The sequence below is a fragment of the Phaenicophaeus curvirostris genome, chromosome 9 (genome assembly GCF_032191515.1).
Source record: "Phaenicophaeus curvirostris isolate KB17595 chromosome 9, BPBGC_Pcur_1.0, whole genome shotgun sequence".
Taxonomy (NCBI): Eukaryota; Metazoa; Chordata; class Aves; order Cuculiformes; family Cuculidae; genus Phaenicophaeus; species Phaenicophaeus curvirostris.
In genome coordinates, this window is record NC_091400.1 from 12577435 (window position 1) to 12600029 (window position 22595).

The following is a 22595-nucleotide window of genomic DNA, read 5'->3' on the forward strand; positions in this document are numbered from 1 at the left end:
ACTGGACAATTGAAAAATAATTGCACAGACAAGTACTTGACAGCTATTAGGCCGTTTATTTAGTAATGCCGGCACTAAAACGGAGCAAGGTCAGCTGCATCAGTCACAGTTCTGCTGTGCCCAAGTATGTGGAAGCACCAGTCATGGCCAGTAAGGAACCCCAGGGCCACTGTTTTCAGCATCTGATATTACCGAGGTCTTCAACAATTAGAGTCCATCTAATTTTAGCTAACAGGCATTGAAGAATTCCCATCAGATCCACTTCTTGCTATCAAATAAAAAATACCTTCTCATTGAGATAACCTCAGGCCTGGGAACGAAGCACAGGAACCTCTAGGGCTCTAAAGTAAATCTCAAACTGGACTGAAACATTATTTCAGGGCAGAAAGAACTCAGCTGCTTGATTATCAGGGTGATTTAAATTTGGCTGGTTCAGTTCCTCTCCTGCCTGTGCTTGCCAACCACTCCCTGCAAGATGGCCAGGTAGCCTTTGTGGGTCTCAGGGAGAAGCCTCCTAAGAAACTCTATTAGTTCATGACACACAAAACTGTGTATGACCCTGATCCATTGTGGCAGTAACAAAATCTACACATGCCAACAAATGAGCCAAATTAAACTGCTAATAAATTGTCTGCTATCATTAATCCATATCCTAAAATAATTTCACACTGCTACCTGTGCAAAGACCTCACTAATCCCTTCTCAGCTGCCAAAAAAACCCTTGACACATTGCTGTTGTATCTGCTGCACAGAAATACATGGCATACAGAATGTTGTAAGGGTGGTAGAGTGAAATAAGGAAAATATAGGTCCAAATGCTAATGTAATAATTGGATTATTTGTTTACCTCTATTGCTTAATTTAGAGGACGCTGACCGGCAGCTGGACTTCCAAAATTTCAGTTGTAGAAAATCATATGTGCAGTCTTCTGTTTCCTTTGTGCCCTTGCTGCCAAACACATTGCTGTTATCCAATGGTATTTGCAGAACAAGCATGGGCTGGGATTGTCTAAGAAATTTAAGAATACAACTATTTATTATGCCAGGGTTCACGATTAGATTATTCATTCTGCAACCTTTTGCCTTTTATGTGTTTACAAGATTGATTGACAAGAAAAAAAGATTTAATACAGATGCCATATGGTATTTTTACAGTAAGTTTTCTACTTGCAAGTTATCTTTCCACAGTTCGGAGTGATGCTTTTGTGAATGTCTGTTCCCAGAATTGTATCAAAACAGTGAAAACTGTAGTAGCAATTAAAATGTTTTAAACAGAATTGTATTTTGAAGTACATGCCACAGCTTTTCTACTAAGCATGTTAAGAGATATTTGTTTAGCCACAGGCTCCTGACCGGCCAAGATCATACAGGTGGCCCTTCATTTGGTATAATTTTTAACTAAGGTCACAATATTGAAGCTACAGCAGCAAATTTGCTTTTCTCCAGCTGATACTTTGTCCAATGTTTATTCTGTTCACTTTTTCCTAGATACCATCTGCATCTTTCCTGAACCTCAATCCTATCCTGCTGTACAATTTTATTGATTAAAAGCCAATAATAAAGAACAAACCTGACTGCCATAGAGTCATAAGGCCAGAAAAGCAGCAGTTGCAGTGGCAGGATGAGCAGTTGGTGCAGAGGAATACAAAATCCCTCACATATCATGGAAGACAGTGGTACAAGGTGTGTAAGAGAAGGGTGCTGTGTCGCAGCACTGAAGTGGTCCTCATGCTATGCCCTTTGTGTCTGGGTTAGTCCATGGAGTGAAAATAAAGCCTTAATCAGCCAGAGGTGAAAACACTCCTGCCATTAACTCTGGAACCACAAGATGCCTTTAAGTATAAACAAACCAGGCAGGAAAGCCAAGGCAGGTTACTCGCTTCGGGCTTTTTCCCCAGCTATCGTGGTGCTTGTCCAAAGATGGGCTGGCAGGGAAAGGGGGGCTGAAATTGTCACTCACTTTTCAATAACATTCAACAGAAGTCCCCTCTCAGCTTTCCTCCCATATAAGAATAAAACATAGTGTGTCAAAACTTCTTTTGAACTTCAAAAATACATCAATTCTATACTTCAGAAACAACATTTTTCAGTTTTTCATTTAAAACAACATGTCTCCTTTATAAGTATCTCTTTTCTTTTCCATTTTTAGAGGAAACTGATTTACAAAAGATTAAATAACCCAACAAACAAAAAAATTTCATTCCAGATTAACTCAAAGCATTTTTCTACATTCTTCCTGCCTCTCCCCGCTGGCCAGGGCTTACTTTGGTTCAACTTGAATTCTGTTTCTGACTTTTCACCAAACTGACTACCCCACCTCATCCATCCAGCTCCACTAACAGAAAGGCCTCGTGCAGAGAAATATGTATGAAGAGATGTGCTATGTAACTCTCACTACGACTACAGCCAGGCTGAGAGAAGCAGAGCTCGCGGACTCCTCAGGCTGCCAGGTCTATCACTTCTGCCGCCACTGCCGAGACCTCTGCCTGAGTCGCCGCATGGACAGGCTGATTGGCTGCTTCCCAAACTTCTTCATGATCTCTTTGATCCTTGCCAGGTTGGTTTTGGAGATGGTGAAGTCACACTGGGTAGCTCCCATGTCGTAGCCAACTTCGCAGGTCTTGGTGGCGGTGGTGTAGCCCTCTGCCTTCACACCTACCACATACTCCCCTGGGTTGAGAAGACGCCAGTAATCCCCGTCGGCACCTGGTAGGAAAAAAGATGTTTTTCAGGACAGCAGCCCTTTCTTCTTGAGGAAGTTGTTGCTTATAAGCACACAGGAATGTCTGCACATGGATAAGATGGCACCAGAGGCAGCAGCCCTGCATCTTCACACCAGGAGGGTGTCAGTGAGGCTGCCCCCCATCACACATACCCCCTCCTCATCCTGCCTACCCTGCAGGAAAACACACCTCACACATATTTTCCAAATGATATAAAAACTTTAATCTTGCCTGAGATTTCTGCCAGTTGAAGTCAAAAGCATCTTGAGGCAAAAAGCTACCCTGTGATGATGGGTGATTCCCGAGAGGTACAGAAGAACTTCCTCAAACTAATTGTAACGAACCAAACAAGAGGAGCCCCAGTGCAGTACCCACATCACACACACAATCCTGGCCAGATCTCCTGGATACACGTGTTTTGATGCATGTATGTAAAGCATGTGAATGCATAACACAGCTCACTTAGAGATCTAAGTAAATATGCCATTCCATAAAACCTTGCATTGAGTTTTACCACACTAATTTTCCCACAAATTAAAATTCATCAGAGTACTTAACTACTCGTTTACCTCTAAGTGCTGTAAGGGAGTTTTGTGACCAACTAAACCACACTTGCATAAAGCAAGGTGGATTTTAACACCTCATGGAATCAGGACTTTGTTTTCTTCTTTCCCATACATTACCCACATGTACATGAGGATGAGTTTAGACCTCTTTTTGACTATTATTTTAACTAGCAAGTATTCTTGGCTGTGGACTAAAAAAAGAGGAAACTGAGAAACCCTACTTTGGAATGAAAGTGCATATTCAAACAACCTTCACTGGTCTGGAGTTGTTACAGTGCAGTCTATTGCAAAAACTAAAGGTGCTTTGGATAAAAATATTACATTTGGGAAAAGATTACACTGGCTGGCCTCTGTTTAGAGAAATATAATCTTTATTTAGGGCTTGGTAAAATAATGAATATGTTTGCAAACAGCAAGTGTTCACAGACCAGCGATATCACCTATACCCCAATACTGCAGTCTCTGAATGCATGTATAAAACTGTGTGCAAGAACACCGGATTGGGTTTAGTTCTCGCACAGCAGTTTTTCTTTCATCCAGTTTGACTCCACAAGGTGTGATGATCAAGGTCAAGATTTTCTGTTTTGCAGGACTCTGACATTTTTGGGAAGGTCTCTCTGAGAAGCTCTATGCTCCCTTCTATTGTGTATATGGGCACCTTAACCGAAACACCAAAAATAAAGCTGCCCACATTTCTTGAATTCATCCCTGAGGGCTCATTTTCAGTTGTAAATGCTCTGGTAATGCTACAGGCTGTGAGTGCATCCCTGTGGAGAAGCTGGCATTAGCCTCTGCCCTTCAAAGCTGATCCACATTTTCCTGACACATTTAAAAGGTAGTTAATCACAACCCCCCCTACAAGGGCTGAATCTACACATTCCCACACCACCAGGAAAATTATTACAGAGCTGGATATTAAACTGTTAGCAGGAGGCACTTTAACTCCTCTCCATTTACAAGTAAGCAGACATTAGAGTTTCTGTCAGCTGTCACTGCTCAGAATTTAATACCAGACTAACAGGGGGGTTTATTGAAAATCAGATTAAATGCAGTAGGTAAAAAATTTCAGAGCAGATGGCAAGAGAAACACAACTTAAAACACAGCTAAATTTAGCAACTGATAGGTTTTCTAACAGAATAGGCTCACGTGGAGCAGGTCGGAGGCAAACTCTACCTACCCCCTGCTACTGGATCTGGAAAAGAATCGCCACGTCTACTTCAATAAAATAACAATACATAGGAATACATAGACGGTATCATGAATTAAATATGTCAGGTGACTCCGCAAACACATCAGTGAAAAGGAATTCTCTTTAGCCAAATAGCACCAATCTTTGTTACTATTAAGTGTCATATTTACACTTAAATGTACAAAATTTTGATAATTGAAAGATGCCATAAATACCTACCTTATTGCTCCATTACCTACAAGAGCTTCTCCAGGGAAGCCAGCCACGGTGCTGTACCCCCAGTGCATGTAACTACTAAAACTTGACTTTTCTCTGCTGAACAGGCAGCCAGGAATGAGGCTGGAGAGTTTTAACACTAGAATTATGCTTAGTTTAGACTATAATGTTATTGAATATTACTAAATGCTACTTAAAATCTTTGGGTGTCATTACAGAAAGTGCATTGAAATCACATGGAACTTACTAAGATATTCATAAAAAATTTCTCTGAGTGTTATGTGAAATTAAATGAATTACTCCTCATCACACAAATCACACAGAAACACGCATCTTCCTTTAGACTCTCTCACAGGCTGGGACACAGACGTGTTTCGATGGAAGGGTGCTGTACATTTCTTCATTGAGATTCGCTTTGGAATTCCCCAATTGTGCAATTACAGGAAGCAGCCCCCAAAACTGACTTTACTGTCCCCCAAAACTGACCGTGGGGACAAAAGGTGTCCAGCCGCATTGGGTCAAATAATTGATGAAGCCCTTCCCAAAGGTTATCTCACAGAGCACAGTCCACATCCAGCCATAACAACGTGCAGTCACTGAGACTTAATCAATAGTTGCATCTGCACCGAGAGAAAATGCATTAACTGTCCACAAGGCTCTTGTTCTCAGAATCAATGCCTTCAATTAGCCTATTGCTATTGTCAGCTCAGTGTCAGCAACCCTCTCTGCCCATGAGGTAGATTGTACGTCCCACAGAAAGTAAAACTAGCGCTTTCTGTGGACTTTCTTGTTCACAGGAAGAAACAGAGAGATTTTCTCTAAATGTTATTAGAAGACCTTTCCAGACAAATTCTGTCTGGCTCTACAGGGCAGTCAAGCACATTAATTTACCAGAGGAACATCAGATACCTTACAGCCCAGCTCAATTTTGATGGAAGTTATATGAATATAGTGATACGATAGTGGCTGTAATTCTTCTCCTGCCTGTTTTCGCATCAAGGCAACTCTGAGGTTTAAATGGATACATTTTTCATTTAAAAGGTATGAATGAAAGAAAACTGATGACAATTTGCCTTCTTTCTCTGGAGTTAACACATGTCATTTTAGCTTTTTGGCTCCAATTCTCTACTTTCACAGACTAATGAGACATGTATTGTTATCTGTAAAATATAAAACAAGGTAGAATCTCTGTGTTCCCAGGTTGAAAGCAATTGCCAAACAATATGTCTGTTGAATCATCTCATTAAAAAAAAGAACAGAAAAAGAATGTTTACTAACAATTGCAGATGGCCTTGAGCCATAGAAGCTCAGCTCTCAGTCTGGATGTAAACAGATGCAAGATTCTCCAAGTGTCACAAGGTGGGCTCTGGGATCCTGCCCCATTATTACTGTCCACTGGGAATCCTTTCCATATGCATGTTTTCCATCTTTAAACTGTTGATTTTTCTTCCATGTGGCAATCCTGTGTACTGAGTGCTGGAGATTAACGAACCATTGCATTTACCCAGCCTCAACCAGAGCAATACATTAATCCTGTTAGAAGAGCAACACAACCTACAGCTTATGGCAGTCTATCAAAACTGCCAGGACTTCCAAGACAGGGAAAAATAACTTTAGTGCTCACTATCATTTCCCAGTGTTCTCATTTTGAAATGTTTAAGGCAGAAGTATTATTGCCTAATTAAGTATCGTCAGGCCTTATGAGGAACGGCTGAGAGAGCTGGGGTTGTTCAGCCTGGAGAAGAGGAGGCTGAGGGGAGACTTCATTGCTCTCTATAACTACCTGAAAGGAGGTTGTAGAGAGGAGGGTGATGGCCTCTTCTCCCAAGTGACGGGGGACAGAACAAGAGGGAATGGCCTCAAGCTCCACCAGGGGAGATTTAGGCTGGGCATTAGGAAAAAATTCTTCACAGAAAGGGTCATTGGGCACTGGAACAGGCTGCCCAGGGAGGTGGTTGATTCACCTTCCCTGGAGGTGTTTAAGGCATGGGTGGACGAGGTGCTAAGGGGCATGGTTTAATGTTTGATAGGAATGGTTGGACTCAATGATCCGGTGGGTCTCTTCCAACCTGGTTATTCTATGATTCTATGATTCAATATTTTCTTTTACAACAGACACAATAGCACAGAAATAAAATTAATCACAAACTAAGTTAGTTATTCCAACATTTATTTATTGGTTCAGATAATTTACTGTAGCGAACACTAAAGATTTGGAAGTCTCTTATCTCAAGAGCTACGATTTCCCATAGCCTGAAATCAGTTTACGTGTCACATCTCCAACACAGTCACAGTCCTGCAACTGTTCACCGCCAGAAAAACTCTCTTCATTTAACAAGGCATTGTCTACACCTTGTTTTTCAGTGCTGTGATTATTCTGGGTTAGATTTGTACTGTTTACGTGAGGAAAGGAGCAATAAGAGTCCTTTCAACACAGCCTTACTCAGGCTGTTGATTTGGGGTAGATAAAAGGCTATTTGCTCACTACTTTAAAAGAAGCAGAAAGATGAAGAGAGGGAGAGAGGAAAGTCAGAGTCCTACTCTTCTCCACACAGCTGCACTGTGGAAAAAAGTGACTCCCTCCTCCTATGCTGCTCCTCCTGCCACACTCTATTGGACTGTGTACTGTCCACTGGCTTTTTCCAGAAAACAGTCCACAGTTGCAATGAGGCTATTTTTTAAAAAAAAACCAAACAACAAATCTGTTGATTTGCACCGAAGTTTTAGGGTTTCTTTTTTACCTGTGCGAATATCATGGTTAACACCTTCTACCGAAATGACGGCATTCGGGATTCCTTTTCCGTGCACATCTTTCACTACGCCTTTGATGCCCCGATGGACCTATTGAGAGAATAAACCAACAAATAAATATTGCACAGTACTGTCATTAGGAAGATACAACAAATCATTAACACTCTGTGAATTAGGTGATTCTGTTCCTATTTTATGGTTCACACACTTTTGAAATGTCATTATTAAATGAGCATCAGCCTTCCAGGCATTAGGTGCTCCCGAACCAGCTCAAAAACCCTTTTTGGATTCCTGAGGCATCAAATTCAAGAGACAGATAAAACAAGCAGATAAAGCAGCAGACTTAAGGGGTTCTTTTCTGAAAGCCATTTCAAGCAAACTCTGCATTCACATCAAATTTTAACAAGCTCTCTTATTTTGTCCTCCTAGGACAGAGCCACCTGGCTGGAACAATACATCAGCATTGCTTGTAGGTGGTATTTCTCTCACCAATATCAATAATCACATAATTACTCATGCAAGAAAAATATCAGAACCCTTAAACTCCCTTTCAACATGAAAGAGGTCATTCAGCTATTCCAACATTACTGTTGTTTTACATACCTGTTCCATAAAAACTATCAGGGACTCACGGTTGTTCTCCCATTCTTCTGGCAACTCGCTCTCATGGGGGTACTTGTCACAGCCGACGTAGATGGACAGCTCGAAGCAGTTTGTGTGCAGGTAACTGAAGTCATTGATGCCTATTAATAGGAAGTAGAAAAGAACCAATCTTATATTCTCTTTTAATCTGTTCACCAGATCTGATTATTTTATGCAAAGTAGCACAACTCTAAACATAAAACAGGTCTTTGTCTGCCAGTTTCATCCGCAGACCTGGCACAGCAAAAGCGTTTTAGAAATGCCTTGTGTCCTGTAAGAAAGCACCCGAGTAACGTCAGAGCTGTGCATTTAACAAAACGAGACTTCCTAAAGGCAGCATCCCACCAACATGTTCACAACAGAGGACACAGGATTGCCCCACAGCAGCATGGGCTGGAGTGTGACCCCAGCACAACATCCCCAGTTCCTTCGCAGTATAGAGCAACATCCTCCTGCTACAACAAACCTGAATGGAAACAGAGATTTAGAAGAAAACAAACAAACAAACAATTTGATGGAGAAAATAGTGACACGTGAAAGATGATAGGAAAGTTCTCTCTTTACAGCAAAAACATTGTTCTTTGCTTCTAAGAAAGCACTACACTTCAGTAATCCTCAACACATTCCCATGGAGCAGCTCTCACTTACGATTGCCTTGGGTAGAAATGGGATGGTTTACATCAGCTTGCATGGATGTGTGGCTGTTAACTGAATTTATACAACCCTAACTGCCAGGACACAGAGTAATGGGCACTCGGGGATTGTTAGGTAAATACAATTTATCAGAGCAGTTGACAAAACAGTTTCTCGGTTTAAATGTTTTCCCATATAAATAATCTAAATGAAAGGAAAGCCTGAAAAATCAAGGTAGCAATAATTCCTTAAAGTCATATATGATATTTGTTAGCTCATAAGGAATGAAAGCCTCTCTCCTGGTTTTCCTGTTATGGCTTTGCAGAGGACTGGAATCTGCAGTACCGCTCTGCAACAGGGGCTTCCAGTAGGAACAAGACCTAATCCAAACCAGGAATGTTGGTGCCCCTGACCTCTGAGGAGCTGCAGTTTAACTCCACATTGCAGAAAGCACCATGACCTTTGTCAAGGTCCTGAGCGGTAAGGAAGACTGCATCCAGATACAGATCTCAAACATTTCCGTTCGCCAGGTTCTCTCCCAATTCTTACAATTATTTCTCCTTTGGGAAATTCCATATATTAGTTCGCCACACAGGTAACATGATGAATTACATGAACACAAGAAGAACTGACATAAGCTTCGTTTCTTATTCCACCTGCATTTCATTTTTAAAAGTTTAATTAATGGTTATTAATTGTTATATATTAAACGGCAAAGATCACCAGGAAACACATTTGCCAAGTGCTTCTGAAAAGAGTTAAAGAAAACCCTAGTCCTGTGCAATTACCATAGAGCAGTAGTCAAGTATATAATGAGCCCTTGGTGCCTTCTGGGTGCAGAGCAGGAGGATTATAGAATACAGATGTTAAGCTTTTCTCCACTTCTTGTGGGGAAAGCCTACACATTAGGCAGTGGCATACACTATTCTGCACAAACGTGCTGCTTCTCTTTGATAAACTGCCACAATTATTTTCCCCTCTCATACTGTATAGCATCCTGATTAATCTGTTGTGAAATGTTTTGCAATGAACAGTAATTGCTCAGTTTTCATACATGTATTTAAGAAAACTGCTTAATGCTGCCAAGAGCAACTCTGTGTGTAGTGTCTGAAGCATGCAAATCCAGCCTTGGAAAAACTGGAAATAAAGTGAAATTCATCTGTTCTTTGCCTTTCTGCAGTTCACTCAGCGCAGAAATGTATGTAAAATTACTGAGGAACCTGTATTCACCACAGTGCAAAATACGCATATGGTTGGGTTTAAAAGGCCTACTGACGTGTTTGAAGTTTGTGCGAGATATCTGTGGTGCACACACTTCTCTAGGGACTTCGGTGCTGAAAAGGGGCTAGAAAAATCCCTTGCAAATTTTCCCATGATGTGAGCAGTGAAAAGTTTCTGTGCATAAACCACTGCCTGGCTAGGCAGAAGGTGGGTGAGGAGATAGAGAATGGGCAGCTCCCAGTTGTCCTATATCAAGGAGATGCCAGCCATACTGAAGGGCAGGTGAGGCAGCTTTCAGCAAGCAATGCATCGATGTGGTACCTTTGGATCAGACTTCCAGCAGGGAGAGGTTTCAGGCAAGTGTTACCTGGTGACCTAAAAGGCAAATAAACAGCAAAAGTGGACCAAACTGTTCAAGTATATCTGTATAGTCATGGGACTAGAGTGAAAAATCATAGGGGAAACCTGTCCCCAAACCTAGAATCCTATTTGGAGAAGCCTTCACAGCGCCAGGTGCCACTAGGTAACTGCCAGCTGCAATACATGTATATGTCAGTGTATATATATCGGCAATAAAATTCACTTGCTTCCATCATCTATGTAGAGAAGACTAAAACCATCCTGCAGTTTGGAGGCTCAGTTTAAGTGGAAACCTCATCTTTTGATGCTCAGTCTGTAGTCCAAGGTGCAAAGAACTGAAAGTAAAAGTAATATCCCAGCATTTTTCTCAAAGACAACCTTGGAAGTCTCATTATAATGGCAGAGAGCAGGATGTAAAGTATAATAAGAAGCATTATAAAGCAATAAAACAAATCAGATGAACCAAATCCAATATATGATTGTTACTAAGAAATGAAGATGCTATTCAGCATCCATATTGTATGTCATTACTTAACGTAACTCAGTGTGACAGCCGTTAGTGCCATGGCCAATGTCATCTTCAATGGATCAATTCATAATCTTGTTTCTCATAGCACTTAGAAAAATTACACTCATGAATTAGATAATTAAGCAGTCAAGTTAGCATTCAGAAGGTTTTTTAGAATTTGCAGAAAAGCACAGGAATGCACTGCCAGGCACTGGCCTTGGGACCCTGGGAGTTCGATGCCCTGCCCCAAATTCAGCCAGCAATTTTTACCCTCCTGAAAAAAGATGTGAAAAGAGAAGGTAACTCTTGGCTCTAGCCTCTAGAGGCTGGCCAGCATCAACTTCACAGAGGCCAATGTAAAAGCCATAAAGGTTGTGTCCAAAATTCAGAAATGTTTGTGCAGTGAAACTCCCGGTAAGTTTCAAACAAGAGCCAGCTCCAATAAAATGCGGTCTGCACAGACGCTCGCTTGCATCTGTTTGCCATTACCACTGCAGTCGTCCCCATTGTCATTCACATGATAACACGTGCACAGCTTGTTTCTTCATTTCAGAGCACACATTGTCTGACTGATATACTTACAAAACGCAAAGGTTTTGAGCAGAGCTGTGATGACTCAACAGAGTGCTTGTCCCAGAAGCGTACACCCATGGAGATAACTGTGCCTATTGCTGTTAAAAATGTGCTTCTAATTGGGCTTTCCTGGAAATCGATACTTTTCCTGCACTACAGAACGCAGCTTCCCTTTTGCACTCCTTGACAGGGTGACAGGCGTGGGCATATGGTGAGCGATACGATCTGTAATTTATTCTGTCAGCAGAGATGCTTATAGAGCCCCCACAAAGCTTAAGTGTAAGCACATCCAAGTCTTTTAAAAATTAGATGGTAGCAGGCAAGCACCAGCTATATCTGGCACACCTTTACAACTCAAAGTGAATGGGAGCGGGGGCTGATCTGCCACTGAGTTCAGTGAGCAGGAGGCCAAAATCATGATTTCATATCCGAGGGCTGCTGGAGTCTCTCCCCAGTCTCCCAGACCAGTGTGGGTGCTGCTGCTTCAGCTCCCACACTGTCACCTTTGAGGTTTGGCAGCACTTTTCTGAGATGGCAAAGGCTGACAGGTTCATCCAGATAGTGGGTTTGGACTCGGTTGGTTTTCTCCTGAAAAAATCTCTTCAATGTACAGAATCCATACAAGTAATACATTGCATATGCACATCTGGAAGCCTTGATAGCAAATGAAATAGCTACCAGGTACTGGTGACACAGTCTCCTTCAATCCTCTGATGAAATGCAACAAATGGACTTTCAGAAGGGGAAATATTCCTCTCTACGCATGTGTTTTCCCACCACTGCCTCTGCAATGTACACCAGACAGTGATAGTATCAGCAGATTTACCAAGGAAATATGGTCTCTACAGACACTCACTTCCAGCTACAGTGTGCCAGGATGCTCCGTTAACAGTGCCATCCTCCTTCTGGAAATCCTCTGTGTGACATGCTCTCCTCCTTGCGTCTGTCATCAGTCGGTGAGTGGAGGCGTAGGAATATGCGAGCCAGCGAAAGACGTGGTCATCTGGGGTAGCTGTGTAATCCTGAGTTTTCCACATGGACCTTGCCATGTCGTAGGGGTAAGCCACCACCAGCTCTCCCCCCTGCAAGTTGCCACCCAGCACAAAAGGAATTTTTTCCATCCATGCTATTATTGCCCGCGTCTCAACTGCCACCTAGGAAAAGAAGAAACAGCACATTTATTTAGACTGAGGAAATTTGATAATCTTGTTTCTAAAGCCAATGAGACACAGGAGTCCCACTGTGAACTCCTCAGCACGGAGTGAGAAGCCAGCACAAGAGATATGTCCAAGAAGTAGGGCTTCTCTAAATTACAGTACCTGCCAGCCCTGCTTAGGAGGTCACTGATAACCTATAAACCACCTTCATGTTTGTAATTTATGCAGCAAGAGCATCTACGTAGAGGCCAAAGCATCCACTGTCAAAGATATCAGACCATGACATCGTTCCCCCTGCCATCGGCTGAAATGACTTTTCAAAATGAGGGATTTTAAACACAGAGACATTTCTAAAGCCCACAGAACTGTCACAGTTGAGTGCCATCCCAACAGACTGGGGCAATCTCAGCCACCATAAATAGTTGCCATTAGAGTTAAAACGCCATGCAAAAATAAGTCGAGGTTTTGGCACTATGATCAAATAGTATAAGCCCCTGCACTGGTTTTGCATACAATTCAGCATTTGCTAGGTTATTTCAAATAAGAATATATTTCAAGTAAGAACAACTAATAAAAGATAAATCCTTAAGGCGACAGAGTTTGCAAAGAGCCCATCTATGCCACAAAACTAGGGCGAAGCCTGACTTACAGGACTGAGCACCTGCAATGGGTTTCTCTTTGTCTGCCTGTTGCTACCCAAAATTTGGTACTGAGTCCTCCAGGCTCCTGCAAAGGGGTCCTCTAGGAAGCAGTTCCTTTCCCAAGGACTGCCTCTGAAATATGGGGGAAAATGGTACTTCTGTGGTGCATTTTTATTTCTGCTGACTAACGAGGAAACCTGGACAAGTAGCTTAGGTCAGGTGTAACTTCACAAACAAGTCACTCATTTCTTTCAGCCTTTGTGTTCCATTCTCTCTGGTCTTACTCACGGTGGCATTTTCAGACAGGTACCAGTCAGGGATGGGAATGTGATGGTTTGGAACTTTCCATTTACTCTTCTTCTGATCTTCAGATTCCCAGAGCAAAGAGTTTAAATCAGGGAAGTTATTGTTGATGTCAATGCCGTCCTGAGTCCACCGTCCCAAAGACCAGCCCCCCAGTTCTGAACCCTTAAACAAACAAAAAAAAATAGAAAAAAAAGAAGAAAAGAAGATAAATGTCCATTCAGAGAAACAGAAGAATGGATTATTTAAGTAACTGAAATGAAAAAATGGCTTCTTTTCATTTTGTATGAAACCTTGAATGATGTTAAATAGAACCCATGAATAATTACTTGGGGTTATCCAAAATGTTCTGGTTTGTTTTCAAGGTTTCTGTTTAAGGCTGGTTTCCCCTGGGTCATAATGGAGATAGCACACATTCCCTGCCACGGCTGTGAGCGCGACTTCTGTAACCCAGTCTCCTGCAAACTGCCCTGAAGATTTTCCAGTGCATTTGACCAGCCCATGCAATTTTTCATCCTGGTGTCTGTCTTCTTCCAGACTGAATTATTACGATGTCCAACAGGTTGTGCTCTCCTTAAAGGCACACTATTAAGTTTCAGCTGCAGAGGAATTCGAATTTTCATGTGCTCAGCTTGGTTTCTAATGAGACACAGACTGCATGAATTTTCCACTTTCCGTAACAATGTTCCCATTGATCTACACACTTCAGTATGGTTTGTTCTGGCAGTCTTCATGACCCCACTTTCCACACACATCTTCCTGTTAGCCAGTATCACACAGAATATGGATTACTTCAGGTTTTCTTCTGAGTAAGTGTTTATGTTTGCTTTGATGTGCGGGCTTTATTAATTTGCTTATTTTTATTGCTTGTAAAATGTGATTTTTGAAAAAGATTAATGACAATAGGAGCACCTTTCATTTATCTAATAGAAGTAAAATAATTCCTTGACATGTTCATAATCACATTACCGCTTTATATGCTTTGTCGTATCCATCTGGGTTGACCGAGGGTAGGAGGTGGATGCGAGTACCCTCAATGAGATGAACGATGCGTGGGTTCCCAGCCAGGTATTCTTGACACATGAACTGCATTAACAGAAGGATTAGCTCACGCCCAAGCACTTCATTCCCATGAGCTCCCGCAATGTAATGGAATTCTGGTTCCCCTGTTGAAAACACACAGGGCAGAAGCACAGTCAGAGCAGCAAAGCAAATACCCAACGAAATGTCGTTGATGTCAGTCAGCAACATTTCACTTACAGAAAGCTGGAGAAATGCCTTAACTGAACCAATTAGAGGTTAAAATGTAACTTTACAGAAACAACTAATTGCTTTCTGTTGCCATTCCAGAAGAACAGGCTTATATATCAGGGCTATATAAAGCCACCGTGGAAAACCTCTAAAACCCATTTCCATTAAACAGATTTTTAATAATACTCACAATTCCAGCATGTTACCGGTACATTTTAAAAGTTCTGATAGCCTAAAAATAACATGAAAAATACATTTCTGGTAGTTCATTGGGACAGATGTCGAAACTCTTAGAAGACAGCAGTCAGTTACTGTACATAATTATCTCTGACTTCGCACCCCTCTTTCCTTCACTAATCAAACCTCAGTTTCACATACATTTTTCAAGGTTATTTGAATGCCACAATACTTGCACTCAAGTATGAAATAAACCAGAGATGATTAGGAATAGTGTCAGCTATTAAAAAAGCCCCGTAACTTTGTTGTCCTTCATATGAATAATGTGAATGCCAACAGGACAATCCAAACTGGCCAGGCTGTGGCTTGGGGCTGGCCCCACTCTCCCAATTTGTCCAGCCTATGATCACCTCTTGCATGTTTTCTGCAGAACTCTCAAAGACAAGTGAGCAGACAAATCAGATTATTCTGGAATTAACACACAAGATTCGGAGAGTGCAGCCTAAGATGACCCCAAGCAGACCGAAAGATTACATCTACTGTGCTCTACCCTCATGGCAAAGCAGAGATGTTGTAAGATCACGTTGCAGCATTCTTCCTTGGGTGGAATGAGCACATATCAGGGTATTTATGGACATGGCAAAGCACAAGACACCTTTATTTCGACAGCTGCCCCAGGCACTACCATAGTGAGATCTTTATTTTTCTCCACAAAGACTGAATGAGTTTCTATTCTGAAGAATTACATCACCATAGGAAATTGTACCCCAGCACACATCAGGGAAAGATGATTTGGAAGATTCAACCTGTCCATGTTAGCAATGCATTCACCCCATATAAAAAAGGTACATTTTTTTTCTAGATCTACAGAAATCTCCACAACCAAAATCCATTCTCCAGAACTAAAATTAACTTTTATTTAGTTATTGTAAAGAATAAACCCCATTATCATTAAAGAATTTGATCCCACATTCAAAATGCTTTCTATTTGAGCTCATCCTCCTCTTCCCAATTTAGAAATATAGCACCGAATTTCCTCCCACATGCACTTGAAATCTTTGCTGCTGCGAATATAATTCCATCAGTAATAATTACTGCAGATACAGAGAATGAGGATAAAAAAAGCCAAACCCCAACACCCTGCAACAGACTGAATTAGATTAAATCCTAACCAACTTCGTGTTCTCCTGGGTTGTCAGAAATCTCAACAGCATACAGCTTCAGTCCTTGGTGGCTTTTTCCAATATTGTAAATTCTTGTGATATTTGGGCACATTTTATTCACAGTTTTCATCAACTGCCAACAAAAAAATGACATATAGTTAGACAACACAGCATCAAAATAGATCTATTATTCGTTATTTAATTCCAAACTGGCTGTAGCAAAACATCTTCATTTTCTTCTCTGATTATTTTAGTTGCAAAAGCTCTATGTTTAGCTCATGAATTCCAGCTCTGCTGTCACACACAATGTTTGTTCAGCTGGAACAAGCTGACTACTGTCTGCTGAAGCACTACAGCATCGGTGACGTTCAAGATCTTTCTTACAGGAGATGCATTTGTAATATTATCTCAAAACTAATGACTTAATGGGGAACCAACAAAAACATTACTACTATACAAGCAAACACCTTTTCAAAACATTATGCAGTGGAGGACAATTAGTCACCATAACCCTTCCTTCTACACACTCTGTGTATCGCTTTAGCCAAGTGACCAGAGACAACCTGGCATGTTAGTGACACTACAATGCATGCACATCGCAGGGTCCCACCGACACGCTCTGGCCTGCAAAGCAGATTTCTCTTTCCTTTGCCCTACATGGCAACAACTTAATTCAAAACAAACTAAGAGAGAATTATATCATCCATTGAAATCTGGCTTTCCCAGAGAATTCTGATTGCTCGTGGCTCCACTGAGGTAGACACAAAGCCCACCCTACTTGTACTACACTGTGAAATCTCATATGGAAAAATTCTGAGTTAAGGCAGTGTTGATGTGGCCAAAACAGTGAGACAGATATAATCCAAATCTCTCCACAAACACAGCAGGATATACTCCTTCAGTAAATAACCCATTCCTCAGAGTTTGCTTACCAAGTTTCAGCAAAAATCTAGAATTAATAATGGCAGTACCAGTAGATGGTTGGGATACATTTTTACCATTGAAATCTGTGCTGTTGTTTGTTTCTGTGCATCCTGCATGACATAGCCAAAATATAATCAAACAGCCTCAGTGCTTAATAAAGCACATAGGGAAGATCATGGTTGAAGACAGAGTCCTGTTTCATCCCATAGAGTTACACAGATGTCATCCAGAGCAGCACACCTGGAGCCCAAGCTGTCCCACAAACACTTCACTGTGGCATTTCAGGTGAATGTTAAAATTTACAAACAAGACTAAAAAATGTATGTGTTAAGAATACTTACTGTAAATACTGTAAATAGCTGTTACTGTAATACTGTCACTGTAAATAGCTTTAAATGATAAGAATTTATCTGTCTTCTTTCTTTTTCACTGGAAGGCATTAAAAAAAGATACAAGGACTTTACTAAATCAGAACCCTAGGGACTATTAATTAGACATTTTTTTCATAAATGACTGTACATACATTATTGAAGAAATACTGTAGCATAACAAAACTCTTTGCTCACATGGCATTAATTTAGAACAATACTGGAGGACAACAAGGCTGATTTTAAAAACACAATAATTAGATGTGTCCAGCTCCCATGCCACCCTTTAGCAAATCTAAGTGGAAACACAATTCACATTGGGGAAGAACATCATTAAAATTCCTCTTATAAAAGGCTTCACTTCTATTTATAATTACGTTGCAAACACACCAAAAACATGCTATTTTTGTTTGTTTGCTCATCTCACTCGGCACTGGTGAGACTGCTCCTTGAATACGGTGTTCAGTTCTGGGCCCCTCACCACAAGAAGGATGTTGAGGCTCTGGAACGAGTCCCGAGAAGAGCAACAAAGCTGGTGAAGGGGCTAGAGAACAGGCCTTATGAGGAACGGCTGAGAGAGCTGGGGTTGTTCAGCCTGGATAAGAGGAGGCTGAGGGGAGACCTCATTGCTCTCTGTAACTACCTGAAAGGAGGTTGTAGAGAGGAGGGAGCTGGCCTCTTCTCCCAAGTGACAGGGGACAGGACAAGAGGGAATGGCCTCAAGCTCCACCAGGGGAGATTTAGGCTGGACATTAGGAAAAAATTTTTCACAGAAAGGGTCATTGGGCACTGGCACAGGCTGCCCAGGCAGGTGGTTGATTCACCTTCCCTGGAGGTGTTTAAGGCACAGGTGGACGAGGTGCTAAGGGGCATGGTTTAGTGTTTGATAGGAATGGTTGGACTCAATGATCCGGTGGGTCTCTTCAAATCTGGTTATTCTATGATTCTAAAAGGAGGTCTGCTTTTGCAGGCTAAAACCTGCTTTCCTTAATGTATAAATAATGTCACTATCTCAGTTCTATGTTGATTAGTTCCTGGTCCCCAAGATGTGAAATAGGGAAGATGAGCCTGTTCCCATAGGGGTGTCTCCAAAGCCAGGGAGCAGAGCAGAAGCTTCTCTAACACACCTGGCATAGGATACCCAGAGCATCGATTTAGGAAAGCAGTCAGAAGTATGTTAAAATTTCACTACTAGTGAGAAAAATGCCTAGAACTGAGTTCAAAATGTGTTACAATCAATGGAAATACTTGTCCCGGCCTCAGTAAACTCTCCCTCATCTCCTTGATTGCAAGCATGTGATTATTGAGTCAAACAAAGAACCTTGCCTGAATTAGGGCCTCTGGAGTAGATACAGAGTGGTTCTTTGATAATAGTATGGATATAGGAATGTAGTTAAATGTTTATATGTAAATACAAGGCTAAAAATGAACATATCCCTTGTTTGTTTTTCTCATACCCATTTCCTACAAATGGCACAATAGGTCACCTGAAATGTCACAGTGTGCTCTTTGCGCTTTGTATAAACTGTCAAAGACAATTGATGATAACAGTCAGCCTGGGCTTTATTAACAACCAGCAGGACTATAAAGACTATAAAACACTTCCACAATTGCATTCACTAGCAGTTCTTACGTGACAGTTCCTATTTATTTGTCACTACCAATTATTTACCCTATTAATGCCCTGGAAAAAGACTACACGCAATCTCTGAAGACGCCCCACAAAACTGATCTATAAAGGTCCAATTCCTCTAGTTTGCAGAAAACATGTATTAAATGTAGGTCTAACTGCCACCTATGCTTAAAGAGGGCTTAAGGGCTATAAGTCAATGTCTTTTAGGTTAGGGCTGTTTTCCTCTGTGGAGATCTCCATATTTCCTCTTCTACTGTGAGACAAATCAGAAACCACCTCCTCCTTGACTACCAGAGAGAGACTGCCAAACTGGCATTGCAGGCACCTTAGGGTGTTTGCTGGGCATCACTCTAGACTTCTGCATATGGTAGTTTCACCCTCAAATAAACTTGTTTGGCCGGTTTCAACATACACAGTGCCCTTCAATTTTCTGCATTATCATTACATCTGTTCCTAAACACATCTGGCCATGAACAGTCACATCGGATTTCAGGAGTGTTTGAAGTGTGGCTCGTCCCAAGATACAAATTACACCCAGTTAAACAGATTAACACTCCTGTTTCCCAAGAAACTCGTAATCCAGATTTATTACTTACGGAATAAAACCTTGTCTTTGAAAATGTCCATCTTACACTGCTTCTGCAGATACCTATCAATCATTTTAACAGCCTTCTATACAGCATGAACACATCACGTCAATAATTTGGACTGTAAGATAATCTTGACTTCTGCATGAGAGACAGTGAGTGTCCACATTAACTGAAAGATGACTTTTGAATGCTTTTTTAAGAGAAAAAAATAGTACTATAAATTTCATCTTCCTAAACAGAGAGTTCTATTAAAATAACCTAACACAGATAAAATTCCTCCCTCTCACAAATCCTTCACATATTGCACTGTAATGTGATGCTTCCAGAACATGGCCCAGGGAACTCTCTCTCCTCCTCCTCCTTCAATGTTTATGACAAATAACTTCAAAGAGCGGTGTTTTTCTCCAATGGACGGCAGTGACACAGCCAACAAAACTGACAATGATGCACAGTCTTCTTTAAAAAATGTTACCTCCATAAATTGACACTTGTTGTTCAATTTTACATTCAGGAAAGAAATTGTTACATTCTAAGAATAGTTTTGGGGATATAAGATTTATCGCCCACAATATTCTGCAGAACCAGCAGCAGAACTCAATTAAGAGTCCAATAAGCTCTAACTAAATTATTTGTAGACACAGAAAACCAGAACTTGAGAACCATGGGGAGCACAAAGGTAGTTACTAACCCTCGGCTCTCAGCCACAGTCACAATCCTTCTGCTGCTACTAAAAGTAGAAAAACATTCTGTTTTAAGGCTGCATTTGTTTCTCAAAGATATTTCTAACCTGGCCAATCTGTCTTTCTGCAAGGAGAATCTAGATGCACTTTATTTTATTGTTTCTGACAGTAATTATGCCAATTGAGTTTCTACTTGTCTAATCTTTGTGCTAAGAAATATAGGCCACAAAATCTCTACCGAAATAAATGTGTGACTCAGTATGCAACTGCTCAATAAAAACGAATGATGATTCATGCAGTATAAATACACCGAAATTTCAGCACACAGCCAGTGATTCACACACTTCAAGTCCAAACATATTATCATTATATTTGAAGAGAAAGCAGACAGAAATATTTCTTTATCACAGCCCACACCTACGTCTGTGGCAATATGAAGCAAGATTAAAAATAACAACAAAAGCACAACAATCAGGTTCCATATTTGAAGTTAAAGGGACAAGATTAACAAGGCTGGGAGATTTAAAATTACACTAACAGGATTTTTTCCCCCACCTTTCTCATGGCCAACAAAATTCCAGTGGTTTCTGTGAGTTATTTCTATTTTTCACAGCTATGAATATAGAATTAGACTCTGTATACTTTATTCTGATTACCCAAAACCACTGAAATAGAGGAGAATTCTGAGGGCTAAGTCAGGGTCAGATCTGAAAGGAGAAACCACTGTAACATTCACAACTTAAATATACACACAGGAAAAACGATGCAATTATATGTAAATCATCCCTCTGTCATGTAGTGTCATCCCTTAATAGTGAATGATGTAAAAATCAAGACTTGGAGATTTTACTAGATTGCCATTTTTAACAATAGACTAAAACAAACAGGAAAAAAAAAAGGTATTTTTAATAGATTGCACATATTTAATAATATTGTTAACAGGTAGAATTCAGATCCCAGCAGAGCTCAAAGACTGCACCCATCCACCCAGGAGGTCACACACCAGCTGCTCTGCCTACCTGCCTCATTTCCTTGTAGTTGTGATGCTTAAAGTCAAGATTATCCGTGGTTGTCATTTCATTTCTTCTGTGGTAATAATTATTTGGGTCTGAGAAAGAAATGGAAGAAGTGTCAAGTGCTATTTCAGCTATAAAGGTGCTTAGCCATAATGAATGTGAGGAATGTGGAAATTTGAATTCACTGTCCTATGTGCATTTAAAATGAAGAAACAACAGATCTGAAATACTTCTGATTACTGCACAAATTAGCTCACAGAGATCCAGACAGAAGTGAGGAGGCAGCAGGCAGCAGATTGCTAGGCAGCCACTGCCCAAACCACAACTCCAGCAGAGAAGCAGAAGGGCGTCCTGAGGCTACAGCAGAGGGCAAGAGACTGAGTGGTGAGTCAGAGGCAAGAGAAAAGAGTGGAAAAAAATCACATCAGAGGAAAAAGCCCAGTAAACATCTTGTGTCCACTTGATTAATTTGTTATTACAAGGAACAGGGAATTACCCTTTAGTTTTCTCGATGAGTATTTTTGGAATCTGTGCACTCTCTGCTAACCACAGAAAGGAGCTACTGTGCATATTAAACATCCCTAATTATTGTCCTAAAGACATTTTGTGGAATTCTGAGGTCTTTGTTACTTTAAAATTAGTATTTTAATTTCTATATGGACATAATTTATAGATGTGTGTTTGGAATTATAAAAGGAGAATACGTCAATTTAAAAAACCCTTTGTGTTCTTTATTTTCCAGCCCACCCACCTAGAAAAACAATGGGTCAAGATTGTGAATACTCAGCTTTCTATTTCCTGACATATGTGCTCCTAGCCTAGTCTATTACGATTTATTTTTAAAGGTAAACAAGTCTATTTGGAAAACATCAGAAACATTCCTTAATTTGTTGAATCTGAGGTGTCTGGAATGTTGAGTAACCATTTGTCAGGGCTATCAGGCTATTATGATAAATCGTTTCCCTTCACCCTAAATCATCTTCATTTAGTTTAAAGTTATTGGAAACAAAGCCAAATGTGAAAGCCTAAATATCATCCTGTCTTATTGCGACACTGCCAAAAGGCAATAGAGATGAAAAAAATTTTTAAACAGAATCATATATCACTTGTGATATTTTGAGGAAAAAAAAGCATTATTATCAGTAGGAAAAAATACATAGAGAACATCCTGCAACAATGCACACAATGACATTTTGGAAAATTCATAACGCTTAAAAATACCTTATAACATAACATTTTTAAGCATCACATTTCTGACACTAATATCTCTAAATACTCAGATTTTTTCCTTCCCATGAAATGCTAAAATC

The 22595-nt window shown here is 40.7% G+C and overlaps 1 protein-coding gene across 1 annotated transcript in view; it reads right to left on the minus strand.

The window, feature by feature from the left end:
• Nucleotides 1-750: 750 nt before the first annotated feature.
• Nucleotides 751-22595, minus strand: part of CPXM2 (carboxypeptidase X, M14 family member 2) — a 65461-nt gene continuing 43616 nt past the window's right edge. The window contains exons 6-13 of the mRNA XM_069863546.1: nucleotides 21289-21377; nucleotides 16084-16207; nucleotides 14453-14649; nucleotides 13469-13648; nucleotides 12239-12536; nucleotides 8049-8188; nucleotides 7436-7535; nucleotides 751-2705 (exon numbers count right to left, since the gene is read on the minus strand). Of these exons, the coding sequence (XP_069719647.1) occupies nucleotides 2455-2705; nucleotides 7436-7535; nucleotides 8049-8188; nucleotides 12239-12536; nucleotides 13469-13648; nucleotides 14453-14649; nucleotides 16084-16207; nucleotides 21289-21377 (1379 nt within the window). The 3' untranslated portion in view covers nucleotides 751-2454. The remainder of the gene's footprint in view (nucleotides 2706-7435; nucleotides 7536-8048; nucleotides 8189-12238; nucleotides 12537-13468; nucleotides 13649-14452; nucleotides 14650-16083; nucleotides 16208-21288; nucleotides 21378-22595) is intronic.